This window comes from Labrus bergylta, chromosome 11 (assembly GCF_963930695.1).
Source record: "Labrus bergylta chromosome 11, fLabBer1.1, whole genome shotgun sequence".
Lineage (NCBI taxonomy): Eukaryota > Metazoa > Chordata > Actinopteri > Labriformes > Labridae > Labrus > Labrus bergylta.
In genome coordinates, this window is record NC_089205.1 from 9,523,239 (window position 1) to 9,541,931 (window position 18,693).

The following is an 18,693-nucleotide window of genomic DNA, read 5'->3' on the forward strand; positions in this document are numbered from 1 at the left end:
AACATATTTGCAAAAAATATTAACTGGGATTTCTTTTTTTTTTTCTTTAACCACTAAATGTGCAGACAGCAACATGTTACACATTATCTCCATCCTAACACTAACTTTCATTGATACTCTCACGGCTGGATTACAACGTTTAGGAAAACCCTCTTCAGGCTACGTGTTGTACTCTGTATGTTTTAAATAAACTGCTTGGTTAGCATTGCTGTAACCCTCCAACACCACCACGTCCACCAGCAGCACAAAAAACACACCAATTACACAATTCTGCTCTGCCGTCACCAACCGGCTTGGTCACCTGCAGTTTGTCGACCAGCGAGTTTAAACTCTTGTCATATCTCAGAGAAGTCCTATTGAATCATTCCAACTTGTCTTGACTTCATCCATCGAAGAGTTCCTTTTTTAATGACTCATCCAAACCTTTATTCAACAACATCCAAATGAACAAGCTTTCTAATAAACTAAATCATCAGTTGTTTTTCTCCAGATGGAAGTTACTTTCTGTTATGCTTAAGTGTGAATCATTAAATTACTGCAAACTCAAGTGGCAGCTCCTGAGAATCCACCCCGGGGTGTGCAGAGGAGCTAAACTTGTGCCAACATGGAGGGCAAGGCCCGAGTCACCCCTGAAGCTGGTCACAGATTGGCTCATGAGCTCGCACACACAAAGAGTGTAGCACTCGGAGCACATGACCTCGCACACACAGCGCTGGGCTTCCCCTGATTCGACATACATTTACAGGCTACGTTAATGGAGCTTGTCAGCCCTGAGGCGTCCCCAGCAATCGCCCTTTGTCACATGGCTTAAAGTGTCGTCCAGCACAAACACTCACTTCAAAAGGATCTATGTAAAGGTGGAATATAACGTCAAATCAGCATCGGGGGGTATATTTACTGGGACAAAGAGGCCCGATGAGGAGATGTAGAGAAAGGAGGCTGAAACCTTACCCTGCTTCTCGGATCTTTTCCAACCTTGTAAACCTGTGGTTTCAGAGTGCCCCCTTTGCCGTCATCGCCTTACTATCGCTAAGATCTGATCACATCGATCTGGCACCGTCAAATAGCTTCAGCCAATCAAATTATCCACTTTAAACTCTGGTATCGCTCGCCGCCTGTATACTTATACTATATCTTAAAATGCTTGTATTTATAGCTCCACATAAACACTTGACTTCTCTCCGTATGCTTTTGCTCCACCTCAGCTTAAAGGAGCGCGGGGGAGGGGGGGGTGCTCCTGTCAGATGATCCGAATATGAGGAAAAATCTGAGCCCTGAAAGGGTAAAATTATCTGAGTAGGAGAAGGCCTTGGCGAGATCGCCCAGGAGCTGAGGAGCATTAAGCCGCAAAATAAGAGAGGAGCAGTTGGAGGGGGTGGAGGAAGGAGGAGGAGGTTATAGGAGAAAAGAAAACTGTTTTAATTTAACCAAACTGAAACCCCTGAGAGGCACACAGTGCACGGGACTGCGGGCCAAAACAACCGTCTACGGAGCCAAGAAAGCCCAAAATGGATCCCACCGTGCAACGCCATCCCGGGGAAGAGAGAAAAAACGAGGAGGAGGAGGAGAACGGAGGATTTAGCTTAAAAACAGACTGTTGGAAAGACTTGCTGATTTCTTTTAAGGGAGGGAAGGAGGGAGCGTGGGGGTGGGGGGGGGGTCGAGTGGGGACACAAAGGCTTAAATATGTCCGCTGAGACTTGAGACAGTACGTGTTGAGCGTGTATGCGTGTGTGTGCGTGCGCTGAGATAGAGAGGGAGTGAAAGGGGATGTGTCAAACTTTGGATTTTGTGGACTTGGGGGAATTGACTGGCCATATGTGCGCTATTTACACCCCTCCTTGGACATCTCCGTAACTCTTCTGGGGGCTTTGGTTAATAGTGAAGGTTAAATTGAGCCTGTGACACATCCCCCCCCCTCTCCTCATTCGCTCCACCTTCCCCTCTCGAATAACCACAAAACAAAAGGCAGAGGAGACAAACGCAGCATTTATTTGGGCGGGCCGGCCGTGCTGCTCCTATTCAGCAGTCGGGGGACTAAGTGACTGGCCGACTGCATTAAACAGTACATAGAAGTCAAGACAGGCAGATGCTGGGCCGGATAATGGCTTTACTGACAGCTTATGGACCCATCTGTGACTCTTTCTGCCGGGTTAAGAGAAAAAGATGGAGTGTGTGAGTGACTGTTGTATATACGTGTGTGTGTGTAAGAGGAGGGGTTTGGAGGGCGAACTCACTTGACTTGCTGAGGCGGAGTTTAAACCTTCCCAGCTGCCTGCATATGTATCAAAGCTGCGTGTGCATGTTTGTTGTGAGGAGGTTTTTCTGTTGCATAAGATTATGATTACGCCAAAGAAAAAAAGAATGAATATGAGCAATGACAGCTTCGTTAAACTAGAAATGAACGCCATGACGCATGTCTGTAATGCCGTCGAAAGAAGAGTTATGGGAGTTGTAGAGGAAGACGAGGAAATGGTTACCTGTCACTTGTAGCTAACTGTGTTTCTAACCTTGTTTCCTGTATAGCACTGGGGGAGAGTGACCCCTGTGACCCTGCACTTCTTCTCTGTCTGTTAACTCACAGCTCCAGTCAGTGGGGGGGGGGGGGGGGGGGGGGGGGGGGGTTTGGAGTCCAACAAGTGAGGCTATAAGAAGGTCAACTGTCAGTGTTTGACCATCGCTCTCTTAAAGCACAGAATGATTTCTGCCACTTGGAGGCTTTAAATTAGGATAAAAACAAACGTTTGACGACGTACAAACGTACAGAGAGCTGTCTCCCCCCGCCCCCTCCTCTCTAGAGTCGATGCTCATGCAGGTTGTCATGTGGTGGACACTGAAGCTTCAGTGTTTATCCAGCTCTGCATCAGTCTGTAAACCTTTCTGCGTTCTAACCTCTCTCTCTCATATGTTAGAACATCAGCTCTACCATATGAACTGATGTTATCAACATCACTTAAACAGTCCTTAAACACATACAGGAGGTAGTTTAGTGTATCCCCCTAAATAAAGTCAACCTGAACCACCTTATTATTTACTTGACAGAATATTAATTTAAGGATATTTTGAAGCACACGTAAATGTTCTTTATAAAGCTGCGGTCATGATGTTGGTGCATCTGAGTTTCTTACGATTCCACCCAACGTTTCAGATTGTAAATATTAGTAAAGATAATAAATTAATATTACCTGTTTGAAAAAGGACACCCTGCATGTTCTACAGGGCTGTACATTCATTCAAAATCGACAAAATCTATCAGAAGCCACAACCCTGTTTCTTCCCAATGCCTTCAAAAGATATACTCCGATAAACACACACTTTAGGCCTCTACGCCCGAAGCTAACAAAAGCTGCTGCGCTAATTAGTTAACAAGGCTGTGAATGAAAGTCAGGCTCCATCAGTCAGCTGATTGACAGCTGCCTGTCCCCCCGTCAGCAGCCGAGACGCTGCGTTTTCTGGCCTCTGCAAACTTTGACACTCAACCCCTAACCCTGAGAAGCACACACCCACACACAAACGCGCACACACACATATACTCAAAACAACCCTGCCCACAAACACACAGACACATATATGCATGAGAGGAAAAACACATGCACTCACATTCTTCTGCACTTTCTCAGAAACACACACACAAACACACTCATGCACATTTAAAAAATAACCCCCCTCTTTACCCCCCCCCCCCAGCTGTTGTGCCTATAGTGCATACTTGCAGCAGATAAAGAGGGGCCTTATTCTAAGGCGAGCCATTCTACTTGACCTTCGCCGGGCCTTTTCACTCTTTCACTCCCTTCAAACCGTCTTTGGGGCTCGCTCTCGGCTCAATGTGGCTAGTCCATCACGGGTGAAGGCTGGGTCTTGAAGGGGGAAAACCCCAAATACCCCCTGCCCCCTCCCAACCTGCACACACACACACACACGCTCAACCCCACCTCCCCTCTCTGAAATCACCCCGACTTCAAAGTTGGTGTGCATTCATTAATTGCCCTTTGAATTGATATCAGAGGGTCACAATAAGAGTGTGAAAGGAAAAAGAGGCTTTAATGAAGCATAGAGCAGCCATTCATTTGCAGATAACTATGTTTTCATGCTTGAATAGTCATCATGCATGGGCTTATTAGAAAGAACTCAGGAGAGAGGGAGGAGCGCTGGGTGAGGAGAGAGAGAGAGCCCCGGGGTAGAGGAGAGTGATTTGGAGCTCGCCACTTGGACCCTCATGCCCCCCTTTGCCCTCGTGCCCAGGGACTCACTGAGTGACACATTCATTCTCTGAGCGGACACACAGAGTCCTCTTCAGCAGACACTTGGCTCGGGCCAGTGACAGCCAATAGCTATTAAAAGATCCATCGAGAGCATTTGGGTTCAGTGTTTGTCAGAAACGATGAGCGACTCGGAAAGCAACAAGCGAACAAATACTTCTAATGCAAACTCATCAGCGCATTATGTTCTTCATTATTTGATTCTTGAGTATTTTATTTAACTGACAAAAGCCTAATTTAACACTGATGCCACTTTTTGACCAACAAAAACAAACCAGAAACCAAATCTTCAACTAAATGCCCGAGCCCACCAGCGACAGGTTCAAGTGTCTCAGCGAGATGAAATGAACCTGGAGGGTGTTTGCAATGCACGCATGTTGAGGGGAAGCACCGCAAAGTGGTCAAACGGACAGAACGCACAACGATAGTAACTCAAATCCACGTCCATATCTTTTGGTGCATAAAATCAAAGAGATGGTTCTATTAAGAGAGAGTTGAAGCTAAATATTTACATATCATGCTGCTGGAAGTCCACCTTCTGATTAGTGAACTTTGGAAAGTTAGAGAAAGTTAGATTGTTAGAGATTACGAAGAATTACAATTCATAAAACAAGACTTGATTTACTTTGTTTTTACTGGAGAACAACATTTTATATTCCCCTTTAAACTCTTGTTGTCACCTCTCATCTCCTCACTCTTTAGTTTCCTCTCCTCTCCTCTCTCTCCTCTCCTCTAACCTACTCGTTTTCTCCCCTCTCCTATCCTCTTCTCTTCTCTCCTCTCCTCTAACCTACTCGTTTTCTCTCCTCTCCTCTTTTCTTCTCTCCTCTCCTCTCCTCTCGTTTTCTCTCCTCTCCTCTTCTTTCCCCTCCTGTCCTCTAGTTTCCTTTCCTCTCGTTTCCTCTACTAGTTTCCTCTTCTCCTCTAACCTCCTAGTTTCCTCTCCTCTCCTCCTCTGGCACTAATCCAGTGTTTGCCAACATATCACATTTGCAGCACGCCGTCCTTCACCCCGAGTGGCGGAGAGAGAGAGTCCCAAGTTCTCCATTCACACGCATTATTTACACAAACAAAGTCCTCCTCGGTTTCTGTGACAAAGCAGGCTAAATCTTTACGGCTCTTTCATGTATTGTTGGCTCACGGTTCCCCCTTTGTCCCCCGGCCATTGGCCCGGGCCTCGGATACAAAGAGCCCGGGGGGAATGGAGGCAGATTGAAGGAATGCGCCTCAATAAACCTAATTATGACATGATGACTGCGCTCACCATGGTAGGGGTTTTTCAAAGATCCCCGGCTTATTCAATTAGCCCTTTCCAGGATCCCCTTTCACCAAATAAAGTTATCCCTTTGACTGTTTGCATTGCAGAGTGGAATGTGTGTGTGTGTGTGTGTGTGTGTGTGTGTGTGTGTGTGTGTGTGTGTGTGTGTGTGTGTGTGTGTGTGTGTGTGTGTGTGTGTGTGTGTGTGTGTGTGTGTGTTTGTGCGTTTGTGCGTGCGTACACACTGCTGGCCTAAATGGAAATGTATCGGCCCTCAACAAGGCTCCTCTGTATTATCTGGCTAATTTCACCTAACGAAGTGAGGACTCCAAAAGATACACTGTGAAAATGTGAAGCAGGAGGAGGAGGAGGAGGAGGAGGAGGAGGGGGAGGAGGAGGCGGGGCAGCATGAATGTTTTAATCATTAACTTTGTCTGCAGGGTTAATGACTGTGATGCTGAGTGTTTGGTACATCCCAGTCTCAGGCCTGCGGGGTGAAAGCCACGGCCAGATATAAAAATATTTCACCAAGGGGGGGGGGATACTTCTGTGAATCGATTCCTTTCTCTGGTAACTTGTTTACTTTTTAAAGATGGGGGGAAGAAATGTGGTTTGATTTACATATTTTTTTTAAATGTATCTAAATTATGAAAATATCTCAATTATTTTCCTGAAGCTTTTTTAAAAATACCTCTGCTCTCCTCATGCTCGGAGCCGCCTTTGGATAAAACAGCAGATAAATGTGTCCAACATGGAAGTGCATGGAAAACAGAGTGTACAGATTTGGTCTGCAGAACAAACATGTCTTAAAATGTGTTTTTAGGGTTTGATTTTATTTCACCTGCTGACAATAAATGTGGACTTAAAATGTGAATTTCAAATGTGCAAATCTTCAGGTTTAAAAGTTTAGCAAAAGCAGAGCAGAGGTTTTTCTGGCACAACTCCTTTAACTTAATTAAACCATGATTAATAAATAATAAAGTTGATGTTAATTAAAGTTGATGTTAATTATCAGATGTTGCTGGAGCTTTATGACCTGGTTTAAAAGTTTAACAAAGTTTGGTGTGCAGTTTAATAAACGGACTTTTAGATCCAAACGTAGCTGCTCGTTTTCAGATTTAACTGCGTGTAAAAGTGAAACATAAACATATTTCGGTGATTTTCCCGTTAAACGTTAATAAACAGCTCGGTTAGAAACGCCATGGATGAGCACTGACTCTCCTTTGTGCGCGCAGATTTGAAGCGCGCTGTGCGCCGCAGGCTGAGAGACGCGCAGAGGACGAGCAGGAAACAAGAGGAGAGAGAGGGGCGGTGTTGCTCTCCAGATGAAAGTGCGATGAAATAAAAGAGTCGATTTAATCTGCTTGAAGAGATTTGGGGAGCAAGTGGCGGAGAAGGAGAAGAAGAGGGGGGGTTAGGTTGAGTTTTTGGAGCTGTGCGCAGCGCAGGACGGGTGGCCGGGGCCCCCATTGTGAGGCTCCGCTCCGGGCCATGCAGACCGAGTCTCTCCGGGGAGAACATTGGTCCCCATTCACCCGCAAACACTCTTTAATACACTCCCTCCGTCATTAAATGTGACATAGCACAATATCGACATCATTTAGAGGACATTATTAATGTTCAAGGGGGCATCGCGGCCGCCCATCAAAGAACCAATCATAGATCATGAGTTACTGACGTGATCGTCATCCTTCAGGGCGCACAGCGACACTCAAATTACAGTCTGAATATTATGACAATTATGATTCATTCAAATATACTTATTCTGCTTACAGCGCAAAGACGACAAGAAAGTTATTCAGAGTACACTGGTGTCGAGAAAAAACTTAAAATACATCCGCAAAATGTATTAATAAAGTTTAAATTTAAACATCTTTTTTTTTTTTTTTGTTGCGCGTACACGTGTGTAACCGCGTGCACTCCGGGAGCGAGCACGCATGCAACAGGCTACGTGAGTGGATTTCAGAGGCCTCAATTGTCCCTTTGAAAGGCTGAGAGCTTCTTTAGCCAAACCCCAAAAAGGAAACATTTTGTAGGTGAAAACGGCCATTTTCCCTCTAAACCGTGCCGGAGCTCTCCCTGAATAATTCATCCTTCATTGCGGCCTCACAGTGTGTTTATCCGGGGCTTTTCTCTCCCCTTTCTCCCCTCTCTGACTGAATTATAAACAGGTTGCCTTCTTCTTCTTCTTCTTCTTCTTCTTTAGCGGCAGCCAAAGCTGTTTCCAAGCTGGCCCCTTTTGTCCGCGCGCAGCCCATGCGTGAGCCCCAAATAGACTCTCGCGCTTTTGTCTATCAAGTTCATCCGCGAGCGTCCCGTTGTGCGCGCGAGGCGTGTCTTTGTAGGGAGTTGGAAACCGTTGAACAAATGTTTGATCAACTCATCTGGGGGACATTTTTTGTCTCCTCGGACCGGAGCCCCCTTTATCTCTCCTCCCCTGTGTCACCAGGATGTGGGGCTGAAGGAGGACGCGCTAACCGGGGCACGGAGGGTTAAATGTTCACCTTTTCCAAAAGTCATATTTGAACAACTCGTAATTGGGGGGGTCGTTTAGTCTCTGGGTCTGGGGATGTAAGAGACCCAAACAGACTCATGGAAGCCGGTTTTTAATTTTAGGCATCGTCACGAAAGCAAAAGTTAAACAGAAAGTTCGGACAGGTACTTCACCTTAGTGGTTTTCCCAGAAATTAGCCGGGCCCTGTTTTCCCTCGAGCTGCACTGAAAGCTTCAATTAGGGAACAATTAAGAATTCAACTCGCTGCGGACAACAAAGACACTTTTTTTATAAATCAATTAATTATCAATTAAAACATTTTAAAGCTCCTTCAAGTAAGTTTTACCTTCAAGTATAACAAATCCTTTTCCAGGGTAAAGTGAGGGACATTTGAGCTCTGAGATAATTAATAATCATTCAAAACAAATACGTAATAAAGACGTGAATGTGACGCAACAAGGTGGACACTTCATTCACGCTATACAAATAAATAAATAATAAATTGACCTCTGTCATGTGCAGAGAATTTATCCAAAATGAATAGATAATATGCTGAGCTGAGCTATAATATTTTTCTCATACTTTAAAAAGATCAAATACTCAGATCATGAACATTGTGACGTTTTTTTTACATAAAAAGCGCTCGTGCTGAAATGGGCCGGATATAGTAATGACCCTTATCAGACAGGCACACACAGTTAAAACATTAAGTCAGGTTTAAAGTGCCAAATAAAATAAATAGCAGAGCGAGCAGGAGGAGGAGAGTAGAGACTCATTAATGAAGACAAACTGAAAACTCAAATTAGGATTCCTGCAGGAGTCATATTTTATTCCTTCACTTTGAACATATTCCACTTTAACAGAGAAGTATTAAAGGGCCTACACTGTAAAATTAAATCCATCCTAAAAAGGATTAATTAGTGAGAGAGGAGGGAAACACTCTCTCTGGAGGAACAGTAGATTTAATGTCAGGAAATTTATCTCGTTTTAAGAAACAGCACGTGCACGTTAAAAACAACTTCCTGAATTTCTTTAATGTGTTCATTGTGTTTGAAACACGACGGGCCTCATCCAACCCATTTGTTGCAGCCTATTAAATAAATAAATAAAGACTCTTCCGAGCACTATAGCTGAGCGGAATGTGAATTATGTTTCCATAATTTATAAAGCATTCAGACTTTAAAGTGACGAAGAGGAAATGATCCTGCTGTACGCGCGTGTCCGCTATCGGCTACTCATAGTCCACAAGTTGACTTTTTTTTTAGAATAATGCACACTTACTGTAAAGTGGCTATTCATCCACGACACACACACACACACACACACACTCTCCCTCTTTCTCTCTTCACACACACCCACAGTCCTTTCCCGCACGGAGCCATCACCTGCTGTTTGATTTACGGTATTATGGCCTCATGGGAAAATCATTAGCCGGAGAGATATGGTCGATAAAGAATTCCTAAGAAAGGAGGAAACTCACTCTACATCTCCTCCCCCCCACCCCCCATATACCCCCACTCCCCCAGCCAACAACTTTACAGCATGTTCAAACTTCACCTGAAGCCTAAATACCGATAATACATCAAGCACATTGCACCCTGACTCAAGCACTCAACAGGTTGGATGTGATGAAAATGATTTCTGCACGAGTAACCTGCAGCGATGGAATCAGTTATCTATAAGAATCCTGGATGGAGAATAAAGCCCGCTAACTTTTCACCACAACATAACTTCCATTCTGGAATAAATATAGACCAGAATAAGACGTGAAATCCCTCCATCATGGCTTCACAGTGAGTCTATCCGATGCAGCATGCTTCCTCTGTGTGTGCGATCACAAATATATAAAAACACAACAGCCAGAATGCAGACTCTTTTTTTCCACTCTTAGCCTATGTGCCTCAGTGAGAGCTTCAGTGTGTACTCACATCTGTCCCCTAAGATGCCCTCGATGCTGTGTTTGGCCCTCCGGTCACACTCCTCCAACTCTTTCTTCTCGATCTCATCTTCGTCGTCTTCTTCGTCGCCTTTGCCCCCAAACTTACTCCGCATGATGCGACTGATGGAGCTCACTGTGCACAAGAAAATATAATATGTGATAATACTTCAGGGGGAAAAAAGGAGGGGGTAACTAAAATGTAAATGTAAAAGTTAAACTACTCAGAAAGTGTTTCGGAGCTGCAGTGAATCAGAGGAAATTAAATAATTCATCTTAACCCTCATGCATCATTTTTCTTCATTTGGGTAAACGTTTCCTCTTCATCTGGCTTCATTTGGCTGTGTTAGTGCATATGGCCCAATGTTTTGTGAAAGAAAGAAAGTTTCTCTTGACTAAAATTTTGGAATGCAAATTTAATTTTTTCTAATCGATCAATAGAACACTGTGAACATTTTTTTTACTACCCTCTTAAATCATTAAGGACAAAAATGTCCACTTCCAAGAAAACTGCTATAAAAATAGAACGGATTGATATTTTTTTCTGCCTTTTTTCTGCATAAATCTCACAAACAACTTCAGCCCTGCTCAAAACTACCAAACATTCAATTATTTTGAGGATATTTAAAAAAAATAAAAAATAAAATTATGTAATCAAACTGGCATTTAAAGGGTTAAAATCCTCAAAATGATTGAATTTTTGGTTGCTTTGAGCAGGGCTGAAGTTGAAGAGATTTCTGCAGCAAAAAAGGCAGAAAATAATATGAATCTGTTCTATGTTTTGGACATTTTTGTCCTTAATGACTTAAGAGGGTATTAAATTAAACTGATGCCTGAGGGTTAAATAAATAAGTGATGTTGTTAAAGTTGAAAATAGTTAAATGATGATGTGACGTGGAACAAATAAAGACTATAAAATGTATTTATTGCCTAATATTATTAATAACGACTTGGTTAATTTCTGCCCTTTTTACCTGTAGGGACGTTGTTGCGGTCACAAATCCCATCCTTCAGTAATTTATCTCGAATCTCCCAGCTAAACATACCCGGGTTTTCCCGCTTGTATTCTTCTATTCTCTTCTCTACGTCCGGCGTGGCCCCCTGCTTCAGGGGTCAGAGAAGTCACACTGATTATTCCATGCGCTCTGACCATCAACACAACATTTACAGAAAAACTAGTTATGTGATCTCCTGTCTCAGGTCCTTACCTTGGGTTTGCTGCCCCCGATGGCCCCGGGTCTGATGGAGCCCGTCTCCTGGTACCGGCACAGGATCTTGGACACGCAGCCGTGGGAGACCCGGAGCTGCCGGGAGATGACGCACGGCCTGATGCCGTGATGGGCCATCTCCACGATTTTATGTCGGATGTGGTTGGGCAAAGGTCTACCATTTATGAAAACTCCTCCGAGCTGGTTCACCCGGCCTTGACCCAACGGGGTGGACACTACATTGAATTAGAATACGACAGGAACGAGTCAATATAACGTTACAGGCTGCACAAAAAACATGATGGAAACTAAGTTTGAAATGACCACAAATGCAACCAACTATTCAATAATAAAGTTGTCAGCAAACTTTCTTCAAAAACAGCTAATAATAGCATCTTTTACTTTTCAATTTTTAATGCATATAGCCACCTAATTTAAAGTTTAAGGGTGTTTAAATCTTCCAGTTGAAGCCTAATGTATCCCATTATTAAAAAGTAAATAAACAAGCATGCTAAAATATGGTACAATTAGGCCTATGATAAAAAAAATTGTGGGGGGGGGAACAGGGTTAACAAAGTTTACCAAGTACATAAAAGTTAGCAGCTATATTAAAAAGTAGCCTATCATCTAATCCTACATTTTAAACCTTTAAACGCTGTTTTTTTTTTAGTCCGGGTTTGGCACAATGTGGATTAAAAAGTCTTTGACGACATCAAAACAACAGTAAATGTTTTTGACTAAGTAGCACTGACATCCAAACGTCTCCCACAAAGCTCCGTGGCTGTGACCTCCGTGTTGGTGATGTGATGCTGTACCTTCCAGAGGGAAGCCAGTGCGGGGGTAGTTCTGAGCCAGCGTGGGTCGCATCATCCTGGGTATTGACCCCGCCAACGCAGTCATACCTCCACCACCACCAACCCCAGAGACTGCAGACTACCTCCTCCTATAACGCGGAGGCTGCAGCTTTGTCACCGAGGTTTGCACACACACACACACACACACACACCGATGAAGTCACTTTATTCTGCCTGTTGCGGAGCTCCAAGGAAAATATCTTCGGTTAGGTAAGCTGCGTTCTGGGTACAGCCAAGCCCCAGTGTCCCGGGACAGCCGTAAACCTCTGAGGAGGCAAATTTGACGGGAAGAACAAGAAGAAAAGTGGACTTTAGGAGTTAAAAAAAAATGTGGATGTATCCGTCTCCTCGGTTTAATTCGCTCTTGAATATCTGGCTGCTGAGGCGGCGTAGCTTATAGGTCGAGATAATTGTTGTTGTTGTTTGTTGACACCGGTTCAAAGTGAGAGGAGACCGTCAAAAGTAGCCGAGCTCCTCTCTCGCCCTGTCAGCGTTCCCAGCTTTGATTGGTCGAGTTGGTACACCCGGTACTCAGATGAGTGCGGGGATTGGCCGAGTCTGCAAAACTTTTCCACCTATCAGAGATTCTGTCTGTCACAGCTCGAGACAGGGGCGTCGATTCACAAAAACAAGAGTTACGACGGAGACACTGCGTTTACTGTAGTGTGTGTGTGTGTGTGTGTGTGTGTGTGTGTCACAGTCTATGGGTCCTTGTACGATCATTATATATTATTTTTTACTGCCTCACACAAGCATCTAAACAGTTTCTTGATTTTTATGTTCGACTAAAACGTCAACATGTTCATGAGACACGTGACTTATTTATCATGTAGGAAAATAAAACAACTATACATTCTCAGTCTCACAATTCATTATTACCTCAAAATAATTTATAAAAACAACTAATCTCACAATAAAAAGAAAAACGTCATATTTGGAGTGACCTCTAATTATTGCCGGTGTTCTGCCGAGAAATGCATCCCTGCTAGTCTGTGAACTTTAAAGTTACCTTGTTGTTTTGTAGACTCGATAGAAGGCGCTTTTCCATCAGTCTGTGAAAACATGAGCTGCAAACAGTGTTTTACTTTAAAGTGTCTGTCGAGTTCATTTAATTACGGCAGTGTGGAAATGTTGTCTGCCATATTTTTGCACCGTCCTGCGAGGTACGTGCAATACTCGACATAACACCTGGCCTCTGAAATGCACTGCACATAAATTATTTTCTTACATTATATTGACTTAATTGATACATGCCTACTTCTGCGGATCAATCATTTGACACCAAAACAGTCAGCTACGTTTTTGCCATCACAATTAGTGACGACTGCCGAGCTCCTCATATTTATTTCCACACTAATATTTTCACATGTAGGCTACATAAGTTTCTCTCCGGCTTTACATTGCGCAGCGTCTCAGCCTTCAGATGTAATAATGACAAGTTTAAACCTGCTTCACTCAACAAGTCAGCAGCCTAACGCCTCATGAGGTGAAACTGAAACTTTGGATACCTTTGCAGAATTTTACGCAGAATTGATTAGACAAAAAAACTGTATTTCCAAATGTGGTCATCATTCTGTGCGTAAAAATCCTCCAAAACTTAAGTGTCTGCTATCACACACGACGCCCTAATTTGTTTCCACCCCATGACCTTATTAAATTACACAAATGGCGCTAAAGTGTGTGCACCTCCAGGAATTTATTGCGGGTTTCAGACTGAGCACCAGCCAGCCGAGAACAGTCTGAAGGGGGACGTACGCCACAGCAGGAGGCGACGCCAGGGCGGCCGTAAAGCCGGTCTAGGTCCAGGACTGAAAGCCGAGTATTTTTTTTAAAGTTTTTCTAAATGTCTAATTATCATTATTGTCATAGAAAAAAAATCTAAATGCGAGACGTCTTGTGGCCCTCTTCCTCTTCTATCAGGCGGTGAGTATCGAGGGTCACAGCATCCTTTAGTCCCTCATCAATCACCGAAGCAAAGGTTCCGCTCCTGAGCTTTGAAATCAGACAAAAGCTCGTTTAACTTCTCTGTCCAGCATCCGGAGAAAGGCTGCTTCGCCCTCTCCGTCACAGCATCACGTAAGAAGAAATTTAAGAAATGATATTCGGCTGAATCCAAATGAAAGTAAATTCTTGTTTTGGACACAAGGAGAAGAGCCGCTCTGCTGACCCTTCTTCACCCCCATCAGGTGGCAGCAGCTTTTACTCATAAATCTTTATTAAGCACACACGCGCGCGCGCACACACAAGGCACCTGATCGGCTCTTTTATGTCTTAACCCACTCACCTATGGACTACGGAGCAATAACGAGGACCCAACAGGGGCCCCCCACCGGAGTCCCCCCATGCTATTCACCTTAATTTACGCACGGGAAGAGAGATGTCCCACAGGCAAAGTAGGTTTCAATTAACATTCAGTTCTTTTAGCGGCTTTGCAAGAAGAAGAAGAAGAGAAAAAAACACACTTCAAATGTTGAATCTGCCGTCAAAAACGCTCGCGGACAATGCGTGGCCGCTGTGTTTAAAATAAGCAGAGGTCACAGGGGGTCTTTGAGCTGCTAGAGAAGACTCCCTTCAGGAGGATGACTGGCCTATCATGACTCTGAATGCATCTGCTCACGAGGCGGGAAACGTACCTTTGTTTTTCACTGATTTGACATTTGTCATAAAAACAGATGACGTAATGACGCGCTGTGGTTGTTGATTCTTTGAGTCCTGATCACGGACATTACACGAACAGAGTTAACACAAAGGGCATGTACTTTATTGCATGTTGGGAAACATGTAAGGATGAACTATTATCAGATAGTTAACTTGTGTTTTCTTTTGCTGACTTATTCCTCAAAGGGAAATAAAAACCGATCCGTCTTCACGCGGACAAACGTGACCATGTCGTAATGTCGTTGATCTTTTTTGAAACTGGATATTACAGAGAGAGAGAGGAGGAAAAAAAGGAGAAACGAAGAGAGGTCAAATGGGAAACAGAGTCCTGATGCATACCTCGCTCCTTCCTTTAAAGCGACACTGAATCTCCGTGTCCAATCCATTACCGGAGGATGAAATCCAAAAATCCCAAATGTCGCTTGATGAGAAATAAATGAGTCCTCGTGCTCGTTCACAAACACGTATGATATAAATCTGCACAATCAATTACGTTTCCATTTCACACTATTACTATGGGCATAATTTATACAGAGCACGAGGAGTGATATCAATTAGGCCGAAGAGAGAGAGATCACTACGGATGACGTCATCGTTTAATCCGGTATTTTAAAAATATTTATTCTCATATTTAGCGGATGTTTCGTTATTATTTAAAGACCACTGGGTAAGAAGTGACGTAATATGCTTATTTACTCTACATATTAATGATATAGGCCAGGGAGTTCCGGACCCCCATACAGGCCTAAAGCAAGAACCTCAGGCTGGGACCCCCCTCCTGCAGCATTTCTTAAATTCTTGGACTTTACGATGAAAAAACAAAAATCAAACTTAAGACCAAGAAGACATTTGGTCACTTCACTTTAATTCCTCCTTCATATATTAAATCTACACTTTGTGTGTGCGCGCGCACGATGCCCACGTGGCCTTCTGTGACCTTCTGTGACCTTGGAGCTCGGTCATGTTCCGGTTTCCCGGTGCTCTTTTCTTTTTAGTCATGTTTCTATATAACGAGGAGGCAGGTAGCTTTAGTTTTCCGTTTTTCTGCTCCATCAGTGTCCCTCAGAGGCTGCTGGATTCTGATTGGTTAAAATGGGGCGTGTGTCACTCTTTCTTACCTTAAACGATTGTCATGAAAAAAGACCATAGGGTGTATTTCAATATGCAGTGATTATCAACATCTGAAGAAGAAGAATTAGCCTATAGTGGTTATGTCACGCGCCACAGAGGCTGTTGTCTTCCTTTCCAGCGGCCTTGGGTTCGAATCCGGCCTTGGTACTTTGCTGCTAAGGTCCTTTGGTTACTGTTGATGCGTGCTCATGTTTCTATGTGGATGTCAATTTATTATTTGCATCGAGTCTGTCACCTGTAAAATCATTGAATGATTTATTAAATAAAACTCATTTGCATTAACTTAAAACAAAAAACAACAGAAGCCTACCCTGCAAACTTGTCAGATTATTAAGCAACATTTATATATTTTTTAAATAGGGCCAATGCACATTAATGAACATTAACATGTAAATGTACCAGATTGTTGCCACAGATTTATTTCCACCTGTAGTCCAGCTGCAGGTTGGTGGTTCACACGTTCACAAATTTACATAAAACTACAACAAGTAATGACCAGACAACCACATAAACTGTACATTAGCAGACAGAAACACATATAACAAATAAATGGTAATGGACTTGAGCTTGTTTATTTATTTTCTAGTCTTCTGACTACTCAAACTGATTTTACCCCTCAGGTCACACCGACACATTCACACACTGATGGTAGAGGCTGCTGTGGAGTGAGACCATTAGAAGTTCAGACGCGGCTGATAACAACTTGGGATTAAGTGTCTTGCCCAAGGAAACATCGAACATGTGGCTGCAGGAGCTGGGGATCGAACTCTCTCTCTCTCTGTGCATCATAGCACTGCATGTCACTATATGTAAATCTCAGTTTAACCACATCTTTTCCTGGGAGCGCTCGTAAATTCCTCGGGCTAGTTGGTAAGGACAGCCTGCTGCTATGGACCCCCGCTCTCCCCTCTGTTTGTCACTATCCTTCTTCTTGCACCTTACCCTCTATCACAGTTTGGGCAGATGGCTGTTCATCATGAGTCTGGTTCTGCTCGAGGTTTCTGCCTCCTCAAAGGAAGTTTTTTTCCCTCCACTGTTACTTTGCTAAATGTTGCCAAGTGCTCATGATGGATTAACGCTGGGTCTTTGAGTAAGGTCTTTAACCTGCTCTTTGTGAAGTGTCCTGAGATAACAAATAAAGATTGATATACGAGTATAAAAAGTGGAAGTGCGATGATGTTCAAAACATACAAAGATAAAGGGACCTTCAGAGTAAAAGTGTCTGATATGGGAGGTGAAGAGTAGGAGTATAAAAGTGTAAAGTGCTGCAGTACTGCACATGATTATAGGCCTATTGGTGTAAATTGCACATTTGCCCTGCAGCCTGTAACTTTAAAGTGCTGCTGTGATTGAATATTGCCCTGATGCAGCGAGTTTGTATACAGACGTGCGTGTGCACCGGGGTTAGATACATAGCTGTTGGAATGATTAAAAAATAGATACTTGAAGGAGTTGACTGGCCACTATTTCATCTGTAATATGTTTTAGCCTAATCGCATGTTAGCTGTGGTTTTAATGTTGTAATTAAAAGTTGGCTATTTGTGAATCTATCATTGTGTTCGTGTGAAACGTGGAGATTCAAAACTAAGAAAATATATCCTAAAGTATTCAATTAGGCCTATAGTGTATTTATTCTTCCTGTGGACTCACTGACAACATCACGCTACATCCCGCGAGAACAGGGGATGGACGTTCCTGGTTCAAACGTTAAAAGAGCTCCTACACACAGTTTCAATTTTACACAGTTTCAATATTTACCTACACACATTTTCAATATTTACCGACCGATGGGTTTTTAAAGACGTGAGCCCAGCGTGGAGAAACATGTCGTCTGGTTCTGTTTGTTGTCATGGCTCATTGGGAAGCACACAGTCATAATCATCATCATCATCATCATCATCATCAGTGATCTGACGGAGAGATAGGCCCTGCAGCTATAGGCTCACACACAACAGGCGTGAGTGTGTGTTGGTGCAGCGAGCTGACCAATCAGTGAACAGAGAACTGATTATACGGCGCTGAGAATATTAAACAGAGCTCGTTCATGTTGACTGTAAAAAAAAAACTTTAATAAGTTACACTGTGTGAAATTTCTCTGGTTATTACATGAAAAGACGCCTTTATCTGTCCGGTTACCATGGTAACACGAAATGAGATGCTGATTGGTTTGATCTGTTTTCCCTATAAAAATAAAAAAGGGGGGGGGACAATCTGGTCTCTGAATGGTTTAATTTACACCATTTTATAAAAGGAGAGCTTTGAATGAAGATGTTAAACTCACAGGATGTACAAGACATCGTCCTCCAAACCATGAAGGAAAATATATTTACTTTGAATCAAGTACAAGCCACGAGAAGTTTACACAAACAGAGCAGCATGACAAGTGAAGAGAGGTGGGTGTTTTTAATGGATTTATTTATTTTGTTTATGCATGTAGCGTCCTTGATCCTCCAGAAGGGGGAGTGTTTGATGCACAGCAGGGAATGATGTGTGTCAATAATACTTCTGTGAGTGAATATTTAAAGGTGTTCCTTATACTTTGCTCTCCTCGTGTTTGCTAATGGAGGGATCAGATTAGGATTATTATCAAACTACCTTCCCTCACCTTCCCCTTGATTTAAGGATAGACAGTTATCTTTAAGGATGTGTTGGTCTGCAGAATATCAACACAATGTGACATGTAATATTTGATGATTTAAATTGTATACAAGAATATTCTGGCATGGAAACATGACCATATCTGGAAACTCAGCTTTCTGCTGATTGGACTGAGTGCAGCTGTTGAAAAACACACCATTGCATTGTCTTGTATCACAGACCTGATGAAGCCATGCGGGAGAAGTATCCCTCTTGTGAGAGGTAAATGGACTTGAGCTTGTTTGGTTCGTTTCTAAT

At 43.2% G+C, this 18,693-nt stretch overlaps 1 protein-coding gene across 12 annotated transcripts in view; it reads right to left on the reverse strand.

Annotated features, from left to right (window-relative positions):
• The window catches only part of pax3b (paired box 3b), a 29,050-nt gene extending 16,559 nt beyond the window's left edge, over positions 1 to 12,491 (reverse strand). For 2 of the 12 annotated variants that reach the window (XM_065960574.1, XM_065960576.1), the window contains exons 1-4: positions 11,971 to 12,489; positions 11,156 to 11,391; positions 10,994 to 11,051; positions 9,940 to 10,083 (exon numbers count right to left, since the gene is read on the reverse strand). In XM_065960574.1, coding sequence (XP_065816646.1) covers positions 9,940 to 10,083; positions 10,994 to 11,051; positions 11,156 to 11,391; positions 11,971 to 12,055 — 523 coding nt within the window. In that variant the 5' untranslated portion in view covers positions 12,056 to 12,489. Of the gene's footprint in view, positions 1 to 9,939; positions 10,084 to 10,921; positions 11,052 to 11,155; positions 11,392 to 11,907 lie in introns of all 12 variants that reach the window. The other 10 variants (XM_020636881.3, XM_020636883.3, XM_020636879.3 and 7 more) reach the window with 8 other exon arrangements.
• Between the last annotated feature and the right edge of the window lie 6,202 nt (positions 12,492 to 18,693).